Here is a 21,475-nt window from a genome sequence, read left to right as displayed (position 1 = left end):
AAATACCATGAGAAGCAGTGTGTCCTAGTGGAGAGATCACAGGCCCGGGAGTCAGAGGACCTGGGTTCTCTCATTCCAGCTCTGCCAAGTGCTTGCTGTTTGACCTTGGGCAAGTCACTTAACTTCTTTATGCCTCAGTTTCCTCAACTGTAAAATGGCGATTAAATACCTATTCTCCCTCCTACTTAGACCGTGAGCCCCATGCGGGACAGGGACTGTGTCCAACCTAATTACCACATATCGGCCACAGCACTTAGAACAGTGTTTGACACAGATTAAGCGGTTAACAAATACCATAAAAAAATGATGAGTCAAACCCTTAAGGGACTCAGTTCTTTTACTTGGAAAGATTTGTTTTTTTCTTTATATGGCATTTGTTAAGAGCTTACTGTGTGCTAGACTGTATTAAGTGCTGGGTAGATGCATGAGAGTCAGGTTGGAGACAGTGCATGTCCCCCATGAGGTGCACAGTTTTCATCCCGTTTTCCAGATGAGATCACTGAGACACAGAGAAGTGAAGTGACTTGCCCAAGATCACACAGCAGACAATTGCTAGAGCTGGGATTAGAACCCAGGTCCTTGGCATTTAATTATGGTTAATTATGGTATTTACTAAGCACTGAGGTCCCTACAAGCTTACCAGGTTGGGCGTAGTTTCTGTCCCACTATTTTAGCCCCATTTATCCCCATTTTACAGATGAGGAAACTGAGGCACATAAATTATGTGGCTTGCCCCTGGTCACATAACAGGCAACAGGCAGAGTGGGATTAGAACCTAGGTGTCCTGACTCCAGTCCCATGCTCTTTTCACGAGGCTCTGATGCTTCCCATTCACAAATCCTATAGCATAGTACAGAGTGTGTGTGAGTGTGTGTGAGTGCGTGTGTGTGTGTAATATATGAAACCATCGCATTCCCAATGGAAAAAGTTTGCTGGGAAGATAACTAATCTCAAAGTAACAAAAATGTCCTTTTCCAGCCAAACAATTGTATTTCAGGATTTGGGGTTTTCTTGAGCGATGGCAGTCTGGGAAGATATTTCTACTATGAATCAGAGAGGCAAACGGGTCGACTCTGCCACTAACCAACACGATAGCTCACTTAAAGCCTAGCTTTCCTACCAGCTCGTTCTGCACATTTCGTTCTAATTAACATCAGAATTCCCAGTGGAACTATATATATTTGAGGAAAACAAGTCAAACCCCTAACTAGGGACTCCATGTTCCTTTGATATCACAAACAACCTAGTATTTGCTGGTCATGGTTTTGGTATCTTCTTTGTGATCTTTGACACTTGGGACCAAGTGAGATGACTGTATACCAAAGTCAAAGACTGGGGGTTATTTTGGTCTCTACCAGCCTCTAATATCCGTATGATGTCTACAAGGCCATTAATGAATTCATTAATTAGTTGGAATCAACATGTCCACCTTGAACAGAGAAAAAAATGGATTTCTTAGAGGGAGAATATCTGAACTGCTTGAAGCTGTCTTCATCAGACAGGGTTGAAATCTTCCCCTTACAGTTGCTCTCTCTGCTCAGAGAAACAAATGATACTGTGAGATCAGGGGAGAGGCTCCATGTATCCCGGGAGATAGATACTGAACCCCTTTACCTCTCCTAGTCTAGGACCCAATGACCTCCCTGCTGCAAGTCTTGTTTGGGGGAGAGGGGAGTTGGAAGGAGGATGGGGAGAACTTGTTTGAGGAGTGGGAATTCCTATACTTCCGGGATTAAATGTCACTGTCCCACATAGCATGTTATTCCCTCTCAGATGAAGGAAGGCTGAGTTGGCTAGAGTCCGACGAGTTCGTTTGGCTGGCTTGTGATTTCTCTGTCTCCTTTGGAGCCCATCTACAATTTAGAGACGCCCATATTATTCAGCTAGGGACAAATGAAAGGGCTAGAGGAAGATGTTTGGCATTCGTTCCAGTCCTTTCTAGTTCTGTCACTTCCCTGGCCTTCCTCACCCACTCACCCAACCTCACAGTTTGCCGGACTTCCAAACCCATCCCCGTGGGGATGGGCTGGAGGAGGAGAAGGGAACCAACTCAGAATCCTAGAATCAGGCAGGACCTGGCTCACATTTCTTTGGGGTCGAGATGCCTGTCTCTAACTTGTCTCCAACCCTTCATGGGCTCTAGCTCTATATGCCCAAGGGATCCTGGGCTGCCATGCTGTTTCCTGGAGATCAGTCCCTGGGGTTCCCATCAGAAGCTGCACAAGACAGTTGGGTGTAGAGCCCGTGAGCCCAGCACTCTGCCATTAGAGAAGCAGCGTGGCTCGGTGGGAAGAGCCCAGGCTTGGGAGTCAGAGGTCATGGGTTCGAATCCTGCCTCTGCCACTTGTCAGCTGTGTGACTTGGGGCGAGTCACTTCACTTCTCGGTGCCTCAGTTACTTCATCTGTAAAATGGGGATTAACTGTGAGCCTCATATGGGACCACCTGACTACCCTGTATCTGCCCAGTGCTTAGAACAGTGCTCTGCACACAGTAAGTGCTTAACAAATACCAACAGCATTTGTCCCAGTACAAACTTACTAGGAGACTCAAGCCTTTCCCTTTTAAAGTCCTGTCAGTTACAGTTTCTTCAGCTCGGAAGCAGACAAGGTATCTTTTACTGAAGGTGCCACAGAGGAAGGTTACTTTATGGTCAGCCATCTAGCTATTTAACAAATTCCTCCAGGATAATCCAATAAGATGTCCATTTTAAGCCCTATCAGATGTAGTTTCTTCTTCTCAGAAGCTAATGAGGACATTCTACTGCTCTCCTGAGGGAAATATGATTTCTTCTCCCTCCTGGGATTCCACCACATGGTCAGCCTTTGAGCCCAGACCTAAAATGATTTGGCTACTGGGTTGTCTTGCTTAAAGTCATAAGCAGAAGATGTGTGTGTAACTTGCTGTGGGTAGGAAATGTGTCTACTTATTGTTCTATTTTACTCTTCCAAGCTCTTAGTACAGTACTCTGCACACAGTAAGTGCTCAATAAATATGACTGGCTGAATGAAAGAAAGAAAGAGGGAATCAGGTGTTGGGGAGGGGGGAGGAAAGAGGGGGTTTCATTTCAGCAGTGTTGTGCGTCCCCTGGGGAAGCTAGACATTTATAATGTAGCCACAGATATCTGCTTTCTGGAAGCTCTAAATCCAACTAAACAAAATTTGTATCTAAATATCCCCCCTGGACATACTGGCTTAGAAGCAAATCGGTGGATCAGGACAAATGAAAGACAGACCTTCTCCAGTGGGCTAGATGGTATTATTTTTCTCATACAGTTCTATATTTTAATCACTGGCTGATCAAATGGGTGCTACCCAAGAGACAACCAATTCAAATTGTCCCCAATAGGAAGATGATCATTTGTAATACTCTAATAAGGTGTGGATCTTCCTGTTCATAAAGTTCAGGCTAGATCCTTACCTTCGGCCTCTTCGAGGTGACCAAGAATCCTCCTGGGGTATCCTCCTTCTGATTGACCTGGCCTATCCTGAGTCACCAGATGTATGTGGGAAAAGTCCTAGAACACTGTCCCCCACCCATCTGCTCCCCCTTTGGTTGGACCTACAGTGTCATCTCTGTAAGTTAGCAACTCTGTGATGCTAGGACAAAGTCCCTAACAGGAAACTATCTGAAACAGCTTTCTGTCTGGCGTTGTTGGGACGGCTCATCAGCACATGATGATTTAAATTCAGGGAGGGAAGTGATAATAATAATAATAATGATGGTAATTGTGGTATCTGTTTAGCTTTTACTAGGAAACAGGCACTGTACTAAGCACTGTGATATCCACAGTACAAGCAAATGGGATTGAACACAGTCCCTGTCCCACAAGGGGCTCATAGTCTTAATCCCCATTTTACAGGTGGGGTAACAAGCCCAGAGAAGTGACTTGCCCAAGGCCACACAGCAGACAAGTGGTCCAGCTTGGATTAGAACCCATGACCTTCTCAATCCCAGGCCCATTGTCTGTCCACTACACCTGGACTGAAATTCCTACTGGTGAATTTTGACATGTGGGGAGAAGTTCCCATTCCAAATGTGATCTGGCGTCAGTCACACTGGATGAAGATTTGTCAACCATTTCGTTTTAGAAATTCCTAATGAGTCTACCATTCTGCCACTGAGACAGGCTAAATGCCTTGGGTCCTTTCCTCTCCCTTTGTACCCTCAGGCTTCCCTGCTTTAAACCAGAACGTTCATCCAAGCTCTCTGCAAGAAAGCAAGCAGCTGAGACATCTCTCCCTCTCCCCTCTTGGCCTGGGAACCTATGGTTAATAATGGCTCAACTTTCTTCTTTTTACATTCAAAGAATCTGACATGCTCAGTATCTAGTCACCCATGGGGATAGGATAGAAGATTAGAAATATCTGCTAATGTGAGCCTGCAGGTGGAATTACTGTGCTCCCAGGGCGAACCACACTTTCCCATCTGAGGCTAGAAAATATAGCCACTTCTTATTTAGAAAATACTCATCTTCGGAGTTCTCCCTTGAAAATACTTCACTGTTCTCAAATACCACAGAAAATAAAGGTGTGAGCATCTCTGTGTGTATTTATAAATGAATGATTTCATCCCCAAACCCACTTCTCTTATAACACGGATGTCACGTTCTTGAAGGACACTGTGTTGCAGGAAAATCTCATTGATTCAAAGGGAACGAATGGGTTAAAGGGTAGATGGTTCAAAGCTACCATAGATAGGGAAATCTTAGGGATACAAATTCCCGCATACTCAGTTCTGCCATAACATGTATTTCCATTATTAATTTTGGCTAGAAAGTGAAGACATAATTATGGAATGCTGTTCAGACTATATGATTCTTTCTGGAAACTGTGTAGTGTGGTGCAGGAAGAAATGGCTGCATACGTGCACAGTTATACATGTGTGCAGCATTGAACATGGTGGATACTACAGTGCAAGTTTTCCTTAAAATGAGGTTCTAACCTTGACATTCATTGTTATTTTACCATATTTAATAGTGTAAGGTTGAAAAAACACAAAGTACTGAGGTCAGAACTGTAAGGCTGAGGCACTGGCTGGAAAACATAGCTATCATGTCTTGACCAATGCCCCGTCCCTTTCTTCTTATGATGAATCTTTATGCTAAATTGTAGACTGTGTTAAAGCAAAACAGACTTAAGTTCTGGAAATGATATTCTTCCATCGGTTTACTGTTGGGGGCCCTTACAAGCTAAGTGAAATGGAAAGTTGAACAACTATCTTGGTGACCTGAATCGAGCCAAATCACGGCTTCTCCCGACCTCTTGGTGTATCTGAATAATTGTTTCAATTCTCCATTTGAAACAGACCTATACCAAACTTACAATTTTTGGTGTGTTATAACAGGATAATATAACAAATTGGAACACAAGTACAGCACTTAGTACAGTGCTCAGTACACAGTAAGCACTCAATAAATACCATCGATTGATTGATTACCATTGGCTATTCCTGCAAGGCAGAATCCCTGTAGAGAGAAACAAATACTATTGCAAGAGTTATCACCACTACCTTTCCAAGAAGAATTCAAACAGCCAAGAGGGGCGTCGGATGCCAAAGGAAAGATCTTTGGCCTAAACATCATTGTGCACAGGCAGTGAAATGTCGGAACCTGCCTTAAGCACAGGAATGCCATGATTCTTGACTGGCTGGCTTTAATTATGCAGTATTACACCACTGACTGCATATATTTACCCCAAGGCTTAGTACAGTGTTAGGCAGGTGCTTAATGCTTAACAAATTCTACATTCTTCTCTTTATTATTATCACCACAGACTCTTGCTATATGACTCTAATGGCTTGATTCAGATAAGTGCTTTTACTAATTGTTCAGCTGGACTGCCAGGGAAGTTTATCCACCCCCCGTGGAAGTCCTCAGGACTGTGTCTGGATGGGATGACTTAGCACCCCAACCTCTTTACAAATCATCTGGGGAAAGAAACCTCTGCCCCAATTTCATTTGAGGATTCAAGTAGTAAATTCATTGGTTCAGAAAGGAAATACCTGGAAATACTGTCATGAGACTCTAAGCTATCCATCCGCTTGGCCGTTTGAACACCTGAGGCAGGGCTAGGATCTTCATCGATGGTGTCCAGCCCTGACTCTCTAGAAAGGTTCATCATGTGGTTCTGATAGTACATGTGGATGCTCTCCCTTGTTGGAACGTTTCCCTAGGAGAAAGGAGAAATGGGAAAAGAAGGATTTGGTCAGGCATTTTCCCCATTAGTTACTAGACTGGTTGATAGGCATGGCTGATGGGAGTCCTTTCTGCGCCCTGACACCTAACAGACTAGTCCACACACAAATCTCTGTCTGTCCTGTAGGTCTGATTAAGGCACTCCTGACAGCAAGATCCTATTGATGCATGGGTGAGACTGAAAAGACCTCTGAATGACCCATTCTCCATTCCACATGGCACACCTAGAGACTGCTTGCTCTCAAAACTGTCCAAGTGCTTAGTATAAGATAGATGCTTAATAAATGCTATAACTAGTATTATTATTCATTCTTAATGTGATTTCCTGCAATACACATCCAGAGATTTGTTCTAAGAAGTTTGTAGGACAAACATAAATCTGTACCACACTGGGAAGTGGAGACAACTATCATTCCTCTTTTTTTTGTGGCTTGGGAAACTGAGTCATTTGGCGATAACACTAAGTAGATGGCCAATATGTGGGAGTCCAAAGTCTGTGGGAGGGACAGAATACACTTAGGGTTTCTGCTGCGCTGGCAGCATGACCCTACTTCAACTTTCCAAACATGGAGGAAGCTACGGCTGCAGTCGCGACGATTGGACTATGAACCACAAGAGGCAAGAAATTCTGCTCCTCTAGCCTCCGTGCCCTATCCCTCTTGTTGTATACATCGTAGAGCCTGTCCTATGTATTCTTGCGGGGGGGTTATTGTTTTATTCTTCCTTTTGAGTCTGTTGCCCATCCCCTCTCCCCTTTCTTATTCTCGGATTGGAAGCCCTTCAAGGGTCAGGGACACGTTTAACTTTCAGCCGTGTGTTTTTTCTCCCAATGCTCAACAGAGTCTTCTGTTCACTTAATACCTGCCATTGCTACTATTCCTACTATCAATCAATCATATTTATTGAGTGCATATTGGGTACAAAGCACTGTACTATATGTTTGGGAGAGTACAATATAACACAGGTGGTAGACCTGTCCCCTGCCCACAAGGAGCATACAGTCTAGAGGAAGAGACAGACTTAAAAATAAATTATGGATATATACATAAGTGTTGTGGGGCTAAGGGTGGGGTGACTAAAGGGTCCAAATCCAAGTACAAGGATGACATGGAACCGAAAGGGAGTAGGGGAAATGAGGGGAAATGAGGGAAATGAGTCAGGGAAGGACTCTTGGAGAAGTTGTGATTTTAGCACGGCTATGAAAGTAGGGTGAGTGATGGTCTGCCGGATATGAAAGGGGAGGGAATTTCAAGCCAGAGGCAGAATTTAGTCTAGGGGTCAACCATGAGAAAGACAAGATCAAGGTACAGTGAGTAGGTTGGCAATAGAGGTGTGAAGTGAGTGTGTTAGACTGTAGTAGGAAATCAGGAAGGTAAGATAGGAGGGGCAAGCTAATTGAGGGCTCTAAAACCAAAGGGAAAGAGTTCCTGTTGGATGTGGAGGTGGATGGGCAACCACTGGAGGGTCTTGAAGAATGGAGAAACATGGACTGAACATATTTTAGAAAAATGATCTAGGCAGCAGAGTGAAGTATGGAATGAAGTGGGGAGAGTCAGGAGGCAGGGAAGTCAACAAGGAGACTGATGAAGTAATCAAGATGGGATGAGTTAAGTGCTTGGATCAGTAGAGTAGCAGTTTGGATGGAGAGGAAAGGATGGATTTTAGCAATGTTGTGAAGGTCAAAATGACAGGATTTGGTGACAGATTGAAATATTTGGGTAGAATGAGAGAGATGAGTCAAAGTTAATGCTATGGTTACCAGCTCGTGAAACAGAGAGGTTGGTGGTGCTGTCTACAGTGATGGGAAACTCAGTGGGAGGAGTCGAGTACTTCTCAGCCCACTGGCTTTACCTTCCAGAAATAGAGAACTTGCCTCCCCAGAAATTCTGATTTGATCTTCTTTCCCGTGCATTCAACCTGAGGGCTTCAGCATGTTTTGCTCCTCGCACATCTTTGTGACATGAAATAATCACCTAATAATCTCATTTCACAGACCAGGAAACTAAGATTCAGGATGACTTGAGATAGTGGGTGGGGGTATCTAATGAATGCCTGGCTGGAGTCAAGGAAGCTTATCCATGCTTTTACCTTTTTAATTTCTCTAGTCAGCATGCACCGTTCAATTCTGAGTACGGTAGAGATATCAATGTGCTCTCTTGAAATGGAATTGAGCCATGCTGTAAAACTATCCACCGTTGCCAAAAACAGGACCCAGGTGAACTTCAAAATATTAAATATCCTTTTGATGATGTTATCTGGGAGGAGGAAAAACAGTGAGATTTTAAAGACGCTAGAGAGGGCTATAATAGATCCCAGTCCCAATCTATTATCCCCCTGAAGGCAACTTCAAGTTTTGCATTGTCCAGTGTTCAGTTTATTCATCAGCACTTACTGAATGCCCAATGGGTGTTGAGCACTGGACTAGATGCTTGGAAAAGTACCATGAGAGTCAAAGACATACCCTCCAGGATCTTAGAGTCTAATGGAGCTTTCAAAATTGTTAAAATGGATCAATTAATAATTATGCTTTGGAGTAGACTGAATTTGTTCCTATCTGGGCCGAACTCCTTTCAGGTCAGTGGCTGCTGATTTTTTATGTCCCTTTCCAAATGTTTAAGCCTTTTAATATAAACCTCCAATTGGAAATTCCTAGGGAATCAACCTGTGCATATCTATCGTAGCAAATTTGGAAAAAGTCTGACCTAAAACTCAGTTTAGCATCCATGATCTAGACACTAGATCTGCTTAGAGAATCAACCTGTGCATATCTATCGTAGCAAATTTGGAAAAAATCTGACCTAAAACTCAGTTTAGCATCCATGATCTAGACACTAGATCTGCTTAGAGAAGCAGCGTGGCTCAGTGGAAAGAGCACGGGCTTTGGGGTCAGGGCTCATGAGTTCGAATCCCAGCTCTGCTACTTGTCGGCTGTGTGACTGTGGGCAAGTCACTTAACTTCTCTGTGTCTCAGTTCCCTCATCTGTAAAATGGGGATTAAGACTGTGAGCCCCACGTGGGACAACCTGATTCCCCTATGTCTAACCCAGCGCTTAGAACAGTGCTCGGCACATAGTAAGCGCTTAACAAATACCAACATTATTATTATTATTACATTCTAGAACAAGCAATATGTTTGCCTGAAATAACAGGGAAATTATATTTTGAAGTTTTAAATATTCAGATAATCTAAATGGTACAATCCCTCTCAGGGTCGCACCCAGAGAGGTTCCAGTACTCTACTAGTCTCGACTATGGGAGGGGGACACAGAGTCATACCCATTCCATTCTGAGCTTGGCCAGTGACTAGCTAGTGGAAGGCAATCGGCTACAAGTCAAAACTGTGCTGGGCAGCAGCGGCATGGGAGCGAGTTGAGGGCGCAGACTCAAGTTTACTGTGCGAAGGGAGGCAATGGTAAACCACCTCTGGATTTTTACCAAGCAAACTCTATGGATCCACTACCAGAAAGACTGCAGATGGAGGTAGGGCACTGCGGGAGAGATGTGCCCATCGTGTCGCTATGGGTCGGAGACGACTCGACAGCATAAGACAAACAGAACAATAGTCTCTAGATTCCAATCTTGTGGAAGGCAGAGAATGTGTCTTTTGACTCTGTTGTACTGTACTCTCCCAACAACTTAGTAATACAGTACAACACAGTAAGTGCACACAGTAAGTGCTCAATAAATACCAGAAATACATTAGGATGAAAAGGACGCAAACCCCTCATCTTGAGAACGTCTTTTCTAAATTTTCTTTCCGTTTTGGAAGGGCTTATAGTATCACAGAAATCAGGACTATGTCTTCTAACTTCTAATATTTTCGTTACCCTATTTATTTTGTTAATGAATTGTACATCGCCTTGATTCTATTTAGTTGCCATTGTTTTTACGAGATGTTCTTCCCCTTGACACTGTTTAGTGCCATTGTTCTTGTCTGTCCGTCTCCCCCGATTAGACTGTAAGCCCGTCAAACGGCAGGGACTGTCTCTATCTGTTGCCGACTTGTTCATCCCAAGCGCTTAGTACAGTGCTCTGCACATAGTAAGCGCTCAATAAATACTATTGAATGAATGAATGAATGAATTCTAACTCTACTGTACTCTCAACCCCTTAGTACAGTGCTCTGCAACTAGTAGATGTTTAATAAGTACCATTGGTTGATTAATTAAAGTTTTATCACTCAATTTCCTGTAACTTACTGGGGGTGGCTGCAAGCTAGACTGTAAACTCCTGAGGACAGAGATCGTCAACTAACTCTATTTTACTGCCCAATCTCTTAGTAAAGTGCTCGGCAGAGAATAAGTGCTCAATAAATGCCACTGATTGATTGAATAGATTTTCCTCACTCAAGTTACTATAATTTACTGTGGGTGACTAAGGTAGACTGTCAGCTCCTTGAAGACAGGGATCATGTTTAGTAATTTTCTTGTATTGTGCTCTCCTAAGAGCTTAGTACCCTCCTCTGCACATAGGAAGCACTCAATAAATGCCACTGATTAATTGATGAACTGAAAAATGGTGTTGAGAGACTTCTGGGACTGGGAGAAAGCTGAAGAGACTAACTTAATCCAACAGGTCAACATTATTTTTGGCTCTCTATGCCCCTTTCTATCAAATGTTTCTTGTCTGTTATTAAGTGTCAGTGAAGCTGACATTAACTTCTATAGGAAGTAAAATGGTTGTACCATTAAAAAAAAAAAAACCCACAAACGTTGTTTCACTAACTCCTTTCCCAACTGTAGGCCCCAAAGACCAGGACTAGCATAAATGGGGCAGGACGGAGAGATTCCTAGGAGGGAGCAATCAGTCATTCAGTCAATCAAGGATACTTATTAAGCACTTACTTTAGGCAGGACCCTATACTTAACACTTGAGAGAGTACAATTCAGCTAGTAGATAACATCGCTGCTCTCAAGGAGCTTGAAGTCTAACACACAATTGCCACCCTCCTTGTCTTTCAACTTTCTCACCCTCCTAGCGTAATGGACCCCACCCATGTGCAACATGAAGTATTTTCTTCATTGGCTTTTAACACCCTGGCCTTGATTGATATGAACCACAGTTTTTATCCAGAATGATAAAGTTCAATTCAATCAATCATATTTATTGAGTACTTACTGTGTGTAGAGCACTGTACTAAGCGCTTGGGAAGTATAATTCTGCAACAAATAGAGACAATCCCTGCCCCTAATGGGTTCACAGTCTAGAAGTGGGGAGACAGACAGTTCCAGGTTGTTTGTTCCTCAGGGTCTGCAGTCACACCCAGGAATGATGGGAAGCGAGCACTTAGTACAGTGCCTGGCACATGGTAAGCGTTTAAAAAGTACTATTTTTAAAAAACCCTAATTCAGGACTTAGGAGTTATTCCCTGGGGAACCATTTGGCGTAGATTTTCAGGCAATTCATTATATAAACTGACCGAGAACCTCCGACTGAAAGCAGATCATCAGCTCACCATTCACCTGTATATGGCAGTTTCATACCTGGCCCATCTGATTTCTTTTTGACTGGTTCGTCGTCCCTCTCATCATATTCTGTGGAACCTGGAGGTGTATATTAAAAAATAATGAGTTGAAATTCTTTCCTAATGAAATTAAATGCTAATTCTACCCTGCTGATTAAAAGCTGATGGCATTTCTGAGTCCAAAGTAGTCCCGGAGCAACTCAGATATCTCACAGAATTCAGATTCTCCCCTGTAATTCTTCCTGGGCCTTGAACCTCCTGTTCTGCCATTCTTAAAGCCTCTTAGGTCAGAAAGCAGCCAGGATGATGACCCTCAGGAGAAAGAGCCAGGTGCTCTAAGATATAAATGCTGGGTAAAAAAGTGGTCTCTCAACCAAGAGAGGTGACCAGAACCTGTAACCTATTGTCACATGAGTCTAGCTCATGGGTGTCAACTTCAGCCTTTGGAACTGAACTCCCACCTTTGCTCATTCCAGATTTCTGGCAGGACCTGAAACTTTCCAATCAGGACCTCCAATTGTGGCTTTCTGGACTCCTTTCTCCTTGAAGCCTATGCCCCATCCAGGACTCACCCCTGCAAAATCTGTGTGCTCCTTTTATGCCCCACACTCAAAATGAAATGGTCTAGATATCTGAAAGAAGTTTGATTATGATTATCCTTGAAAGGCAATTACTCCTTTTGAACTGGACCTTCTATTTTTCCAGAAATGCTCTAATCTGCCCTTTGAGAGACACTGGCTGTGGAAAGTCAGTCGGTTGTTAAGTTGAGAAGCAGCATAGCCTACTCAATAGAGCATGGGCCTGGGAGTCAGAAGGAATAGGGTTCTAATCCCAGCTCCACCACTGGTCTGCTGTGTGACCTTACCTTCAATGTACTTCAGTTACCGCACCAGTAAAATGGGGATTTAGACTGTGAACTCCACTAGCTTGTATCTCCCCCCAAGTGCTTAGCAGTGTCTGGCACATAGTAAACGCTTAACAAATACCATTTTTTAAAAAGTCACCTTCCTGCCTCTCCAGAGGAAAGGAGTGACATAGGAAATTTTTGTTTCTACCTCCAGCTGGGCCTTCCCACACTGAGCAAGCCCTTATCTTGGTAGGGCCCTGGGTCCCAACTACTGGGCAGCTGGCTTGATGGAGGATGATATTTCAGAAGGTAACAACGATGCATACATACCTTCCCCAAATCTTTTTCTCCTCCGTTCCTTCTCTTCTCTCGCAGCCCTTTTCTTTTCCTTCCTTCTTTGCCGCAGAGCTGTTTTAGGGTCAGTGATCCAGGCCTGATAAACGAACTGGAAGGAAGGAGCTCATTTATGGCCAAGGTGCCTAAGTGGTGAAAGCAAGCCCTGAAGTAACACGCTCCCCTCACACCCCTTCCAATGAGGTGTCATAATTAGCCGAGATTCCTTTGAAAATAGTCCTTTGAAAAAAGCCTTTGCAGAATCCCACTCCTCTTTATCAAGCTGCTAATGAAATAGGGAGTTGCTAATAGCCCATTTTTGTAACCACCCAGCATGAAAGATGTGAAAAATATTAGCATGAGGAAGTGCAGACAGCCGTTGCCTTCTGCAGAATTACATCTGCATGGCCCTGAAGGCCTGTCCGATTGATAGTGGCTGCCCTGGGAAATCGAGAGACCTGCACTGTTCTTCTCTGCCCAGTGCCAGGTTGTCTGGACAGCAGAGGCTTCCTTGAGACCTTGTAGGGTGGCATCAGGGTGAGGGAACAGGGTCGTAACCTAGAAAAGTTCTACTTTTCCCTGGCGGGGCCGACACCAGAATCATCCAGAACCAAGGGTACCCAGCAGTCTTGTCTTGTCAACTTGAGGCAGTCAGGGCCTACACTGAGCTGAAGTTAATGTCAGGATTGAGCTCTGCAGACCTGGAGCCAACAAAAAGGAATTTTCCACCAGAAAATTCTTTTAAAAAAATACACCCTGGCCCCCTGGCAAACCCAGCCCACGTCAAGGCAAACAGCCTCCCATTTGCAGAGGTGAGCAAACATGACCAATTCCAATCCAAACATTTTCCCTCCCCATTCCGGGAGCTGCGATATTTCCTTTAACAAGAAACCCAACATAACTGCCTCTAGCACGAGCCCCAAAGTAGCTGGAGGTGGAACCAGTTTCATAAGAACCAATAAAAAAAGCACGTGGAACGTCTTGGTCTGGGAGTGCTTCTGAAACACCTGGAACAATCACTGGACCAAATTCTTCTTCCTCAACCCTACTAATAGGACACAAAGAGCTAGAAGATATGAAGAGAGAGCCCTCCCGCCCCTCCCCACCTCTCCCCCCCCCCTCACCCCGCCCCATCCACCAAATCTCCAGGAACCAAAGTGAAGACAACATCTTTCAAGCTGTCCTCTGCTTTGGCCAAACTGGCTTTATCCTCCTGAGATCCTTTCCCTTCTGGGAGAACGGCTGACCATGAACCACTCAGCAACTGAGGATATGGCTTTGTTGGTTTATTCTTTTTGATAAGAAATGTCCCATTTTTACCAGAAACATTAAGCCAAAAGAAACCAGAACCTGGAGGAGTGAAACAATTACTTGCAAGTTAAACACAGGGATGTTGTGCTGTTATGATTTTCATCAAGGAACTGAAAACCATCAGCAGCCAGCAACACAGCAGCGGCAGGAGCCAGGGTCCAGGGAAAGTGAGAGGCGGTAGCCAGTGACTTCACAAGGTCAAGCAGGGGTAGGGAAAGGAAGGGGTCCATGCAGTGCAAGCCCCAGCCATGAAAACTTCCAAGCAGAGCAAGCATTCCCCCATGCCCGTACCCAGGAACACACCGAGTCTCAGGGAAGCTGGGGTTATATTACCGAAGATAAATTGTGAGTTGGGTTTCTTGGAGTCCTCTTAAAGCAGGAAGTACATTTTGAAGTGTTTGAAACAATCTTTCAGAAGATCATGCTCCAAGCAGCCTGGACTGAATGGGGGCTTTAGTTGGGGGAAGGAGGAGGAGGACGAGGGCCCAGATTTGATTCTTTACTCATGGCTACACCATAACCGTTTGGCAAAGGAGGCAGTGTGGTCTGGTGGATAGAGAATGGGATGGGAGTTCCGAGGACCCGGGTTCTAATTCTGGCTCCACCACTTCCCTGCTGTGTGACCTTGAGTAAGTAACTTCACTTTTCTGTGCCTCAGTTATCTCATCTGTAAAATGGGGATAAAATCCCTGGTACATGACTTGGCACACAGTAAGCACTTAGCAAATACAACTATTCTTCTTTTTCTTCTTTTTCTTCCTCTCTTCTTTTTCTTCTTTTCCTTCTTCTTCTTCTCCTCCTTCTTCTTCTTCTTCTTCTTCTTCTTCTTCTTCTTCTTCTTCTTCTTCTAATTATGTTGGGTCTCAGAGGATCAGAGGGTAAACTCAGTTTCTTCACTTAACTTATAAACAGGATCCACTCTCTAATCCGACTTCGTCTTTCTGAGATCAGGTTTCCACACAGAAAGGCTGAGCTTAGTAAATCAACAGGCCCCGGGAAACATGAATAAAAGACAGATTGAAGACAGAAACCCTAGCCCAGGGGTGGGAACTGACCCCCAGGCTCCTGCCCCACCACCTTCCTGTCAGAATGAAGGGCTTTAGGGCCTTAGAGGTAAACAGGATGTGAACTTCTCCTTCAGGGTCTCAGGGCTTCTCCAGGGCCAGTTCCTCCCCCAGACCTGACAGCTGAAACCTCCTCTAGCTCCATAAACCCAAAACACTGGCTGTCTGCATGGGAGCAGCTTTGTTAGAGAAAGAAGCCGAAGCTACCGGAACAGCAGCGTCTTCATAGTGAGGCCCCAGAGGAGCTCCACTTCTGTGAAGGAACAGGGCCAGGAGATGTGTATATTGCTAAGAACTCAATACTGCACAACACTTATCCAGGGTGATTGGCTTGGGGGGCTCAAGGTTAATCAATAATGTATTCCATAGTAGCTTAAGAGCAGTCAAATTGTTTTGACAGGGTGGGAAATTGTGAAGGGAGGTTGGCCGGCCTGGTTGGGAGAAGCCTGGAGTGAATCCAGGATGGCCATGGGAGCGGATGGGTGGGCGGAAGGGTATTCAGGCTGAAAGGTTACTGAAGGGTGAAGGAGGGAGTGTACCAGATTTGTTTTTAAGTTTTACCAGCTTTCTGAGAAAGATCACCACACTCTCTACACATCATAACTGATGCATGCAGCCAGATGTGACCCTCTGACAATGGCTTAAACAGTAATATCGGAAGGATCGAGAGTGTATCTTTATCTGCATTTTCCCTGTCCATTTTGGGATGGCCTCCAGGCCCTCCGGGGAAGGCAAGCAACGTTAAGTCACAGTAGACGATTGGCTTCCGAGAGCCCAGGTTAGGAGACTGAATTTGCACAAACGTTTCCTATTGTAAAAACTGCATCGTACAATCATTAGAGGAGGGAGAATGCAGATAAAGGCAGATGAGGCACGTTAGACTAGAACACTAGAGAACGGAGGGAGGGTCACACACTACCCGTCAGTGAAACGTCAAATACCTTTGCAGCTCTGATTAAATACTGAAGAATAGTTTTAGGAAGTTTAATGACAGACTTTGGCAAGGCTAAAATGGCTGAGGCAAATTTCCCAATAGCTCTCTACAAAGAAGGACAAAGCAAGAGCAATTAGTAGGAAACACAAAACTACTAATCCAAAATATAATTTCAATAGGAATTTGTCTATTTAATTTCCAAACTTCACTTATCTATTTAATTTATCCACTAGGCAATAAGAGAGTGACAATTATCGAAAACAAGAGGAGCAGCCAGACAGGAGAGGGACTAGAGTTTGTAAACTGGATGTTAAAGAAAATAGTCTAAGTCATCGAATGTCATTCCGGAAAAACAGTGCAGGTTAGACAGCTCTCTGATCGCTTCATGGAAGGTGGCAATTAGGAGTAAAGCGGGCTGAGTAAGGCAAAGAAAAATAAGTCCCTAGAAGGGAGTGCAGAAGAATTGTAATTTAACTTTATTATCGCTCAGCTTCAAGCGTGCGCTCACGCACACACCCACCCCCCCCCACACACCCACACAAACATAGACACACACACACTTAAGAAAAGCTGTTAAAAGGCATGGAAAGTATCACGGGGTATGCCCACGGTAATTTAGCTCTTTATTTCCGCTGCCTGAGAGCCAGAGAATCTACCACATGGAGATTTATTGTAACCTCAATCTGTGCATCTTGATCCCCATTGCCTGCCTCATAAGGCCTGATTGAACGCCTCCTAGGTAGCCCCCTAGGGGATTTGTATCATAAAGATAAGGTCTACGACCAGTGTTATGCTGGGATGGAGCTGCTTATTAATCAAAGAGAACAGCACCAAATTCCCATCCGGATGACTCTACCTGGAAACATTGTCATCATCAAGCACATACTGAGCCACCCTTGTAGGTCAGGGATTGTATTCAGCCTGAATCCCAAAAGAGGAGGATTTTAGTATATTGTCTTGAAAAAGGAGTAGAGTGCTTCTGTCTTCCTAGACTTCTTTCTCTAGCAAAATAAATGTTTCAAAATATACGTTGCTAGGAATAAAACAAAACCTACAAATGAGATTTTGAATTGCCAAATGGTGAAAACATCCTTAGGTGATTATTTGCTGGATCACCACTTGGCTGGGAATTTATTGATTCTCAGGGTCAGTTGTTACACTTTTCTCCAAACAGAAGATCATTCAAGCATCCTAAAGCAATGCCAACTAAAAGGCGTCTTCTTTGTCTATCCTTTTGCAACCCGAAAAAATAAAGTTCAGTTGATGAAGCTTTATTTTTTTTTACAACAAAACACTTCTTGTGCAAGTTAATTAAGAATGAACCTCTACACAGTCCTTGCAGAGCAGGAATTCAGTGTTCAAAGCAAGCAGCATTGCCATTTAAACCTCAAGAATCCTCATTTGTGGAAAACAAGTCATCAACTCTACACATTCAGGACAAGCTTCTGGGAACCTTGAGACACATGACTGTGCAGGAAAAGCTCAGACCATAAGCTCAACCCTTCCAACTTGCAAAATACGTTTACCGCATCCAATCCACATTTACCTGAAAGGCTGATTTTTTCCGGGGTTCTTCATCTTCCTTTTGGTCCTCCTCCTCCTCCTCTTCGCTATCGGTCTCAAACAAATAATAATCTCCACTCCTGACCACTATGCAAAACAAAATATTTACTTATTTTGGGGAAGAACAATGGGGGTGCTTTTTTGAGCTCTTTTCTGAATGGGACCCCAAAGACATACAAGCAAGAAGGCAATCACTAAAGGAGTCAACGGTGAGAGGGTTGGTGGTGAAGAAAAGGCAAGAGGTGAATTGGATTCCCTGCTGGACTAATGACTTGGTATCAACTTGACCGGTTCTGAAGGGCACAAGGTGAACAGAGGGTCATGCCAAATGGTACAGATGGCTCAGTTGGATAATTCAGGGCAAAACGTCATGAGTCCCAATCTTCCACTTCACTTTGTGCTATGAAGACTAAGCAATATTCAGTATTTTGGCCATGGCAAGGGTAGGGGCAATGGAGAATCGTTGTCAGAACAACATGGCCAGGAGGACAGAATGACAAAAACACAACAAACACCACCGGGCTCAGAGCTGAGAGCAGAGATGGAGGTTAAGCCCATCCACTTAGTAGGAATTTGATCAATGTAACCTATATTAGTCTGAGATGATTAGCTTAGCTTCAGGGGGAAGAAGCCCGGCTTGTAAATGGTGGGGTTACATGAACTGTAACTTCGCACGCCGAGTCTACTGCCTCTTCCATCTTTTATGTAGTTTGTAAAATGCTGATTCAGCCTTAAGAGTAAGTGATGTGGCATGGTTTGGAACATATTTTTCCCATTGAAAATTTCTGAGGCAATGGAAAACCTTGGCTTGTTACAAGTGAATTGCTTGACTGTTATCAAACACCATCACAAATGAAAGTAATTTTGCCCTTGGTTTCAGACAGAATCTGAAGCCTCCATTCATGAAGATACAGAGTGAATGAACTGGGCCTTATATCCTTGAACAGAAGCGTGATTTTTGTTTCGAATAAGGTAAGAGGCCCAGGGATAAGGCCCGGAAAAGGAGAAATAAATGAAATTAAACATAAGACGATAAAGCGAGAGGAAACCAAAGTCACGGCATTACTTTTGACAGTAGGGAGGACTATTAAAGTAATGCCTCTGTGTAAGCTGAGAGATTTGCGGGAATCATTACACGGAGTGTATGTCACGTTCAGTTGAGACAAATACAGAAAAATTCATAAAAGTGATCATTTTACCCTCATTATAGGCTCTAAAAACCAATAGCTTCAATCTTATTCAATCATACTTCCCTAAAGTTTTCTTGTGTTTAGCTTGACCAAAACAAATTTTAAACCCCAAAACAAGCATCTTGTTTCTACTTAGGGGGAAGCTGGGTGTAACTCACAATAGTGGAATTTATATGATAACTTCGGATAATTTCTGATGACGAGTAATATTAACCACAGATATTTAGGATCTTTTAAAAAAAGCTTACCGTCCTCAAAAATCACTAAAAAAATTACAGCAAAATGTGAAAATAATCACACTTGGTGTAAGGTACTAGTGGACTTGGTAGTTCAGACGGACACAACCTTTGGGAGAGTTGACGGACTGGTTGGTATTTTTTTAAATGCTATTCGTCAGGTGCTTGCTATGTGGCAAGCACTGTTCTAAGCGCTAGGTTTGGGGCAATCAGCCCAAAGATAACTTTTCAAGGTCTGCTTTGAGCACCAGAAAACTTGGTGCCTCATAGACCGGTAATAAAATGGAAAAGAAGTCAGAAATGGACATATGTTAGATTGGAAGGGAAGGAAGGTATGATTGAAGAGCAATAATGCACTCTTGTGTGTATACATAGGTATGGAATTGAAAAAATGTTAAGGCTAAGGTTAAGATCCTCAGTAGATAATAGGCGCTTAAGAATATTTCACTTATTACTGTTAATGTCATTATATAAGTGCCTTACTATTTCTAAAGGATTCATTCTTGAAAGATTTTGAGCAGCCATAAATTAGGGGACAGAGTCCAACAACCAACCTCAGTGGAAGGAGGGATCTCAATAATCTACCTTCACAGCAACACACAATCCCATAACCCAACATAAACCACCAAAACCAATAGGAAAAGGTCTCATCTTCAGTGTTGGACTGAAAGATATGTTCTTTAAGGCTATAGATTCCAATCTACGAATGACACAAATATCTGCATTATTGCACGACAAGGTATTGTAACAATGCACACTTGGCTTAATCTCCATCTCCAAGAACAGGATATAATGAGGGTGAAATGAATCGGAAAATCCAAAGTCAGTAACCATCACAGGGCAAAGTCTTTAATTTACCACTAACTAGTATGGTGATTAACTAAGACCGTATCCAATTCCTTTCCAAATACCATGTTTTAGCAGACCAGGAAGAGAACTGTGATAAAAATGGCAACTGGGTTTTATCCCAGGTGAAATGGAAATATTTAGTCTGGTAGGTGATTCTTCTGAAAAAGGATAGGTCTCTCTAAAGTGGCAATATGCCCTTTAGAAACAGAAAAATTGGCATAGTTTTCTTGTGACTTGATAGAAATGGGCAATCAGTGTTCTGCAATAGACAGGTATAGATAGAAATGCAAAAATAAAATGGTCACACAGAAGGTAAAAATGCAAAGAGTGTGGCTTACCACAATTGTCTCAGCTCAATAAGGGGATTGAACACATTTGGTTCTAAAGTCTCAGGCTTTGAGGATTGGTCATACTTCCCTAATGTCCACCTTATTCTAAAATCTCACTCACCAAATCAACACACAACATGTTGCTTAGTATCCTCAAAATGTGCCCGTAAATGATATGGGTTACGTGGCTGGTTCTAGCATAGGAATCAGTCTATGACCAGTCAGTGGTACTGGCCTTGTTAAGACGTGCAATGCACAGCCTGAATTATTCTTAATGCTGCATTTCTCACAATGCAGCATTTTTACTTTCTGTGTGGTGCTCGGAACTGCTGTTCAGAAGAGCCTTCTGCTCTCTGAATCGAATAAATTTTCGTTGGGCAGCAGATTGGAACAGGCACAACACAAGCCAGGCATGGGTATTTTGAGTGCCAGCTTCGGAGACTTTTCGAGACTAGGTGAGTAAGGGAGGGGAGAAAGCGGCCAAAGTCAACAACTCGTCTCCCTGCTTCAGCTCTCACCCTTGCGAAAGCCTTGAATGCAAAGAAAATCAGAGCTCTGGCAGAGACAAAGGAGGAAAAAGAGCCTCAGTGCTGCCATTTGCTCGTGTCTTACAAAGAGGGTCATGAATCCACTGGACCGTGGCCATTCTGCTTCCTACCAGAGCGTCACTGGGGGGGGCCCAGTGTCAGCATTAGACAGTGACTCAGGAGGGGGAGCGCTCTGGACTTTGGGTTTAACTCTATTTCCTTCTCTTCGATGCATCACAGACCAGGTTGCAGGTCAGTACGGCCCACTCGGACCTTCGCTAGTGAGCACGGAAACCGACCGCCATCTTGGAAGCTGCCTGGACCTGGTTACGCCAGGCTGAGGGGTTCAGGTTCCCATTTCATTGTCCTGGGCCACGGTAAGTTTTTTTTTTTTATTCTACACTTTGACCCCCTATCAAGTCACAATGATCAAACCATGCAGAAAACAACCAGGCCATGGGAGTGCCTGAATTCTGGTCAAGGATATAAGGGTGGAGGAATCGATGGAATCGTAAGAGGATCGAGAAAACCTACTGGAAGCATGATCAACCCAAGGTCGCCACCACTGCTTTTTTTTGCCCTTGGCTTTTTCTCTGTCTGCTTCTCCTAAAATGAAACACGTCCAAATATTA

The 21,475-nt window shown here is 43.7% G+C and overlaps 1 protein-coding gene across 3 annotated transcripts in view; it reads right to left on the bottom strand.

The window, feature by feature from the left end:
* Positions 1-21,475, bottom strand: part of PIEZO2 (piezo type mechanosensitive ion channel component 2) — a 522,557-nt gene that overhangs the window by 51,244 nt on the left and 449,838 nt on the right. For all 3 annotated transcript variants that reach the window (XM_029065631.2, XM_029065630.2, XM_029065632.2), the window contains 6 exons: positions 21,378-21,449; positions 17,696-17,799; positions 12,838-12,952; positions 11,680-11,739; positions 8,285-8,451; positions 6,004-6,170 (listed from right to left, as the gene is read on the bottom strand). In XM_029065631.2, the coding sequence (XP_028921464.1) occupies positions 6,004-6,170; positions 8,285-8,451; positions 11,680-11,739; positions 12,838-12,952; positions 17,696-17,799; positions 21,378-21,449 (685 nt within the window). The remainder of the gene's footprint in view (positions 1-6,003; positions 6,171-8,284; positions 8,452-11,679; positions 11,740-12,837; positions 12,953-17,695; positions 17,800-21,377; positions 21,450-21,475) is intronic.

This window comes from Ornithorhynchus anatinus, chromosome 5 (genome assembly GCF_004115215.2).
Source record: "Ornithorhynchus anatinus isolate Pmale09 chromosome 5, mOrnAna1.pri.v4, whole genome shotgun sequence".
In the NCBI taxonomy this organism is placed as follows: Eukaryota; Metazoa; Chordata; class Mammalia; order Monotremata; family Ornithorhynchidae; genus Ornithorhynchus; species Ornithorhynchus anatinus.
This window is presented reverse-complemented; position numbering and strand designations above follow the sequence as displayed.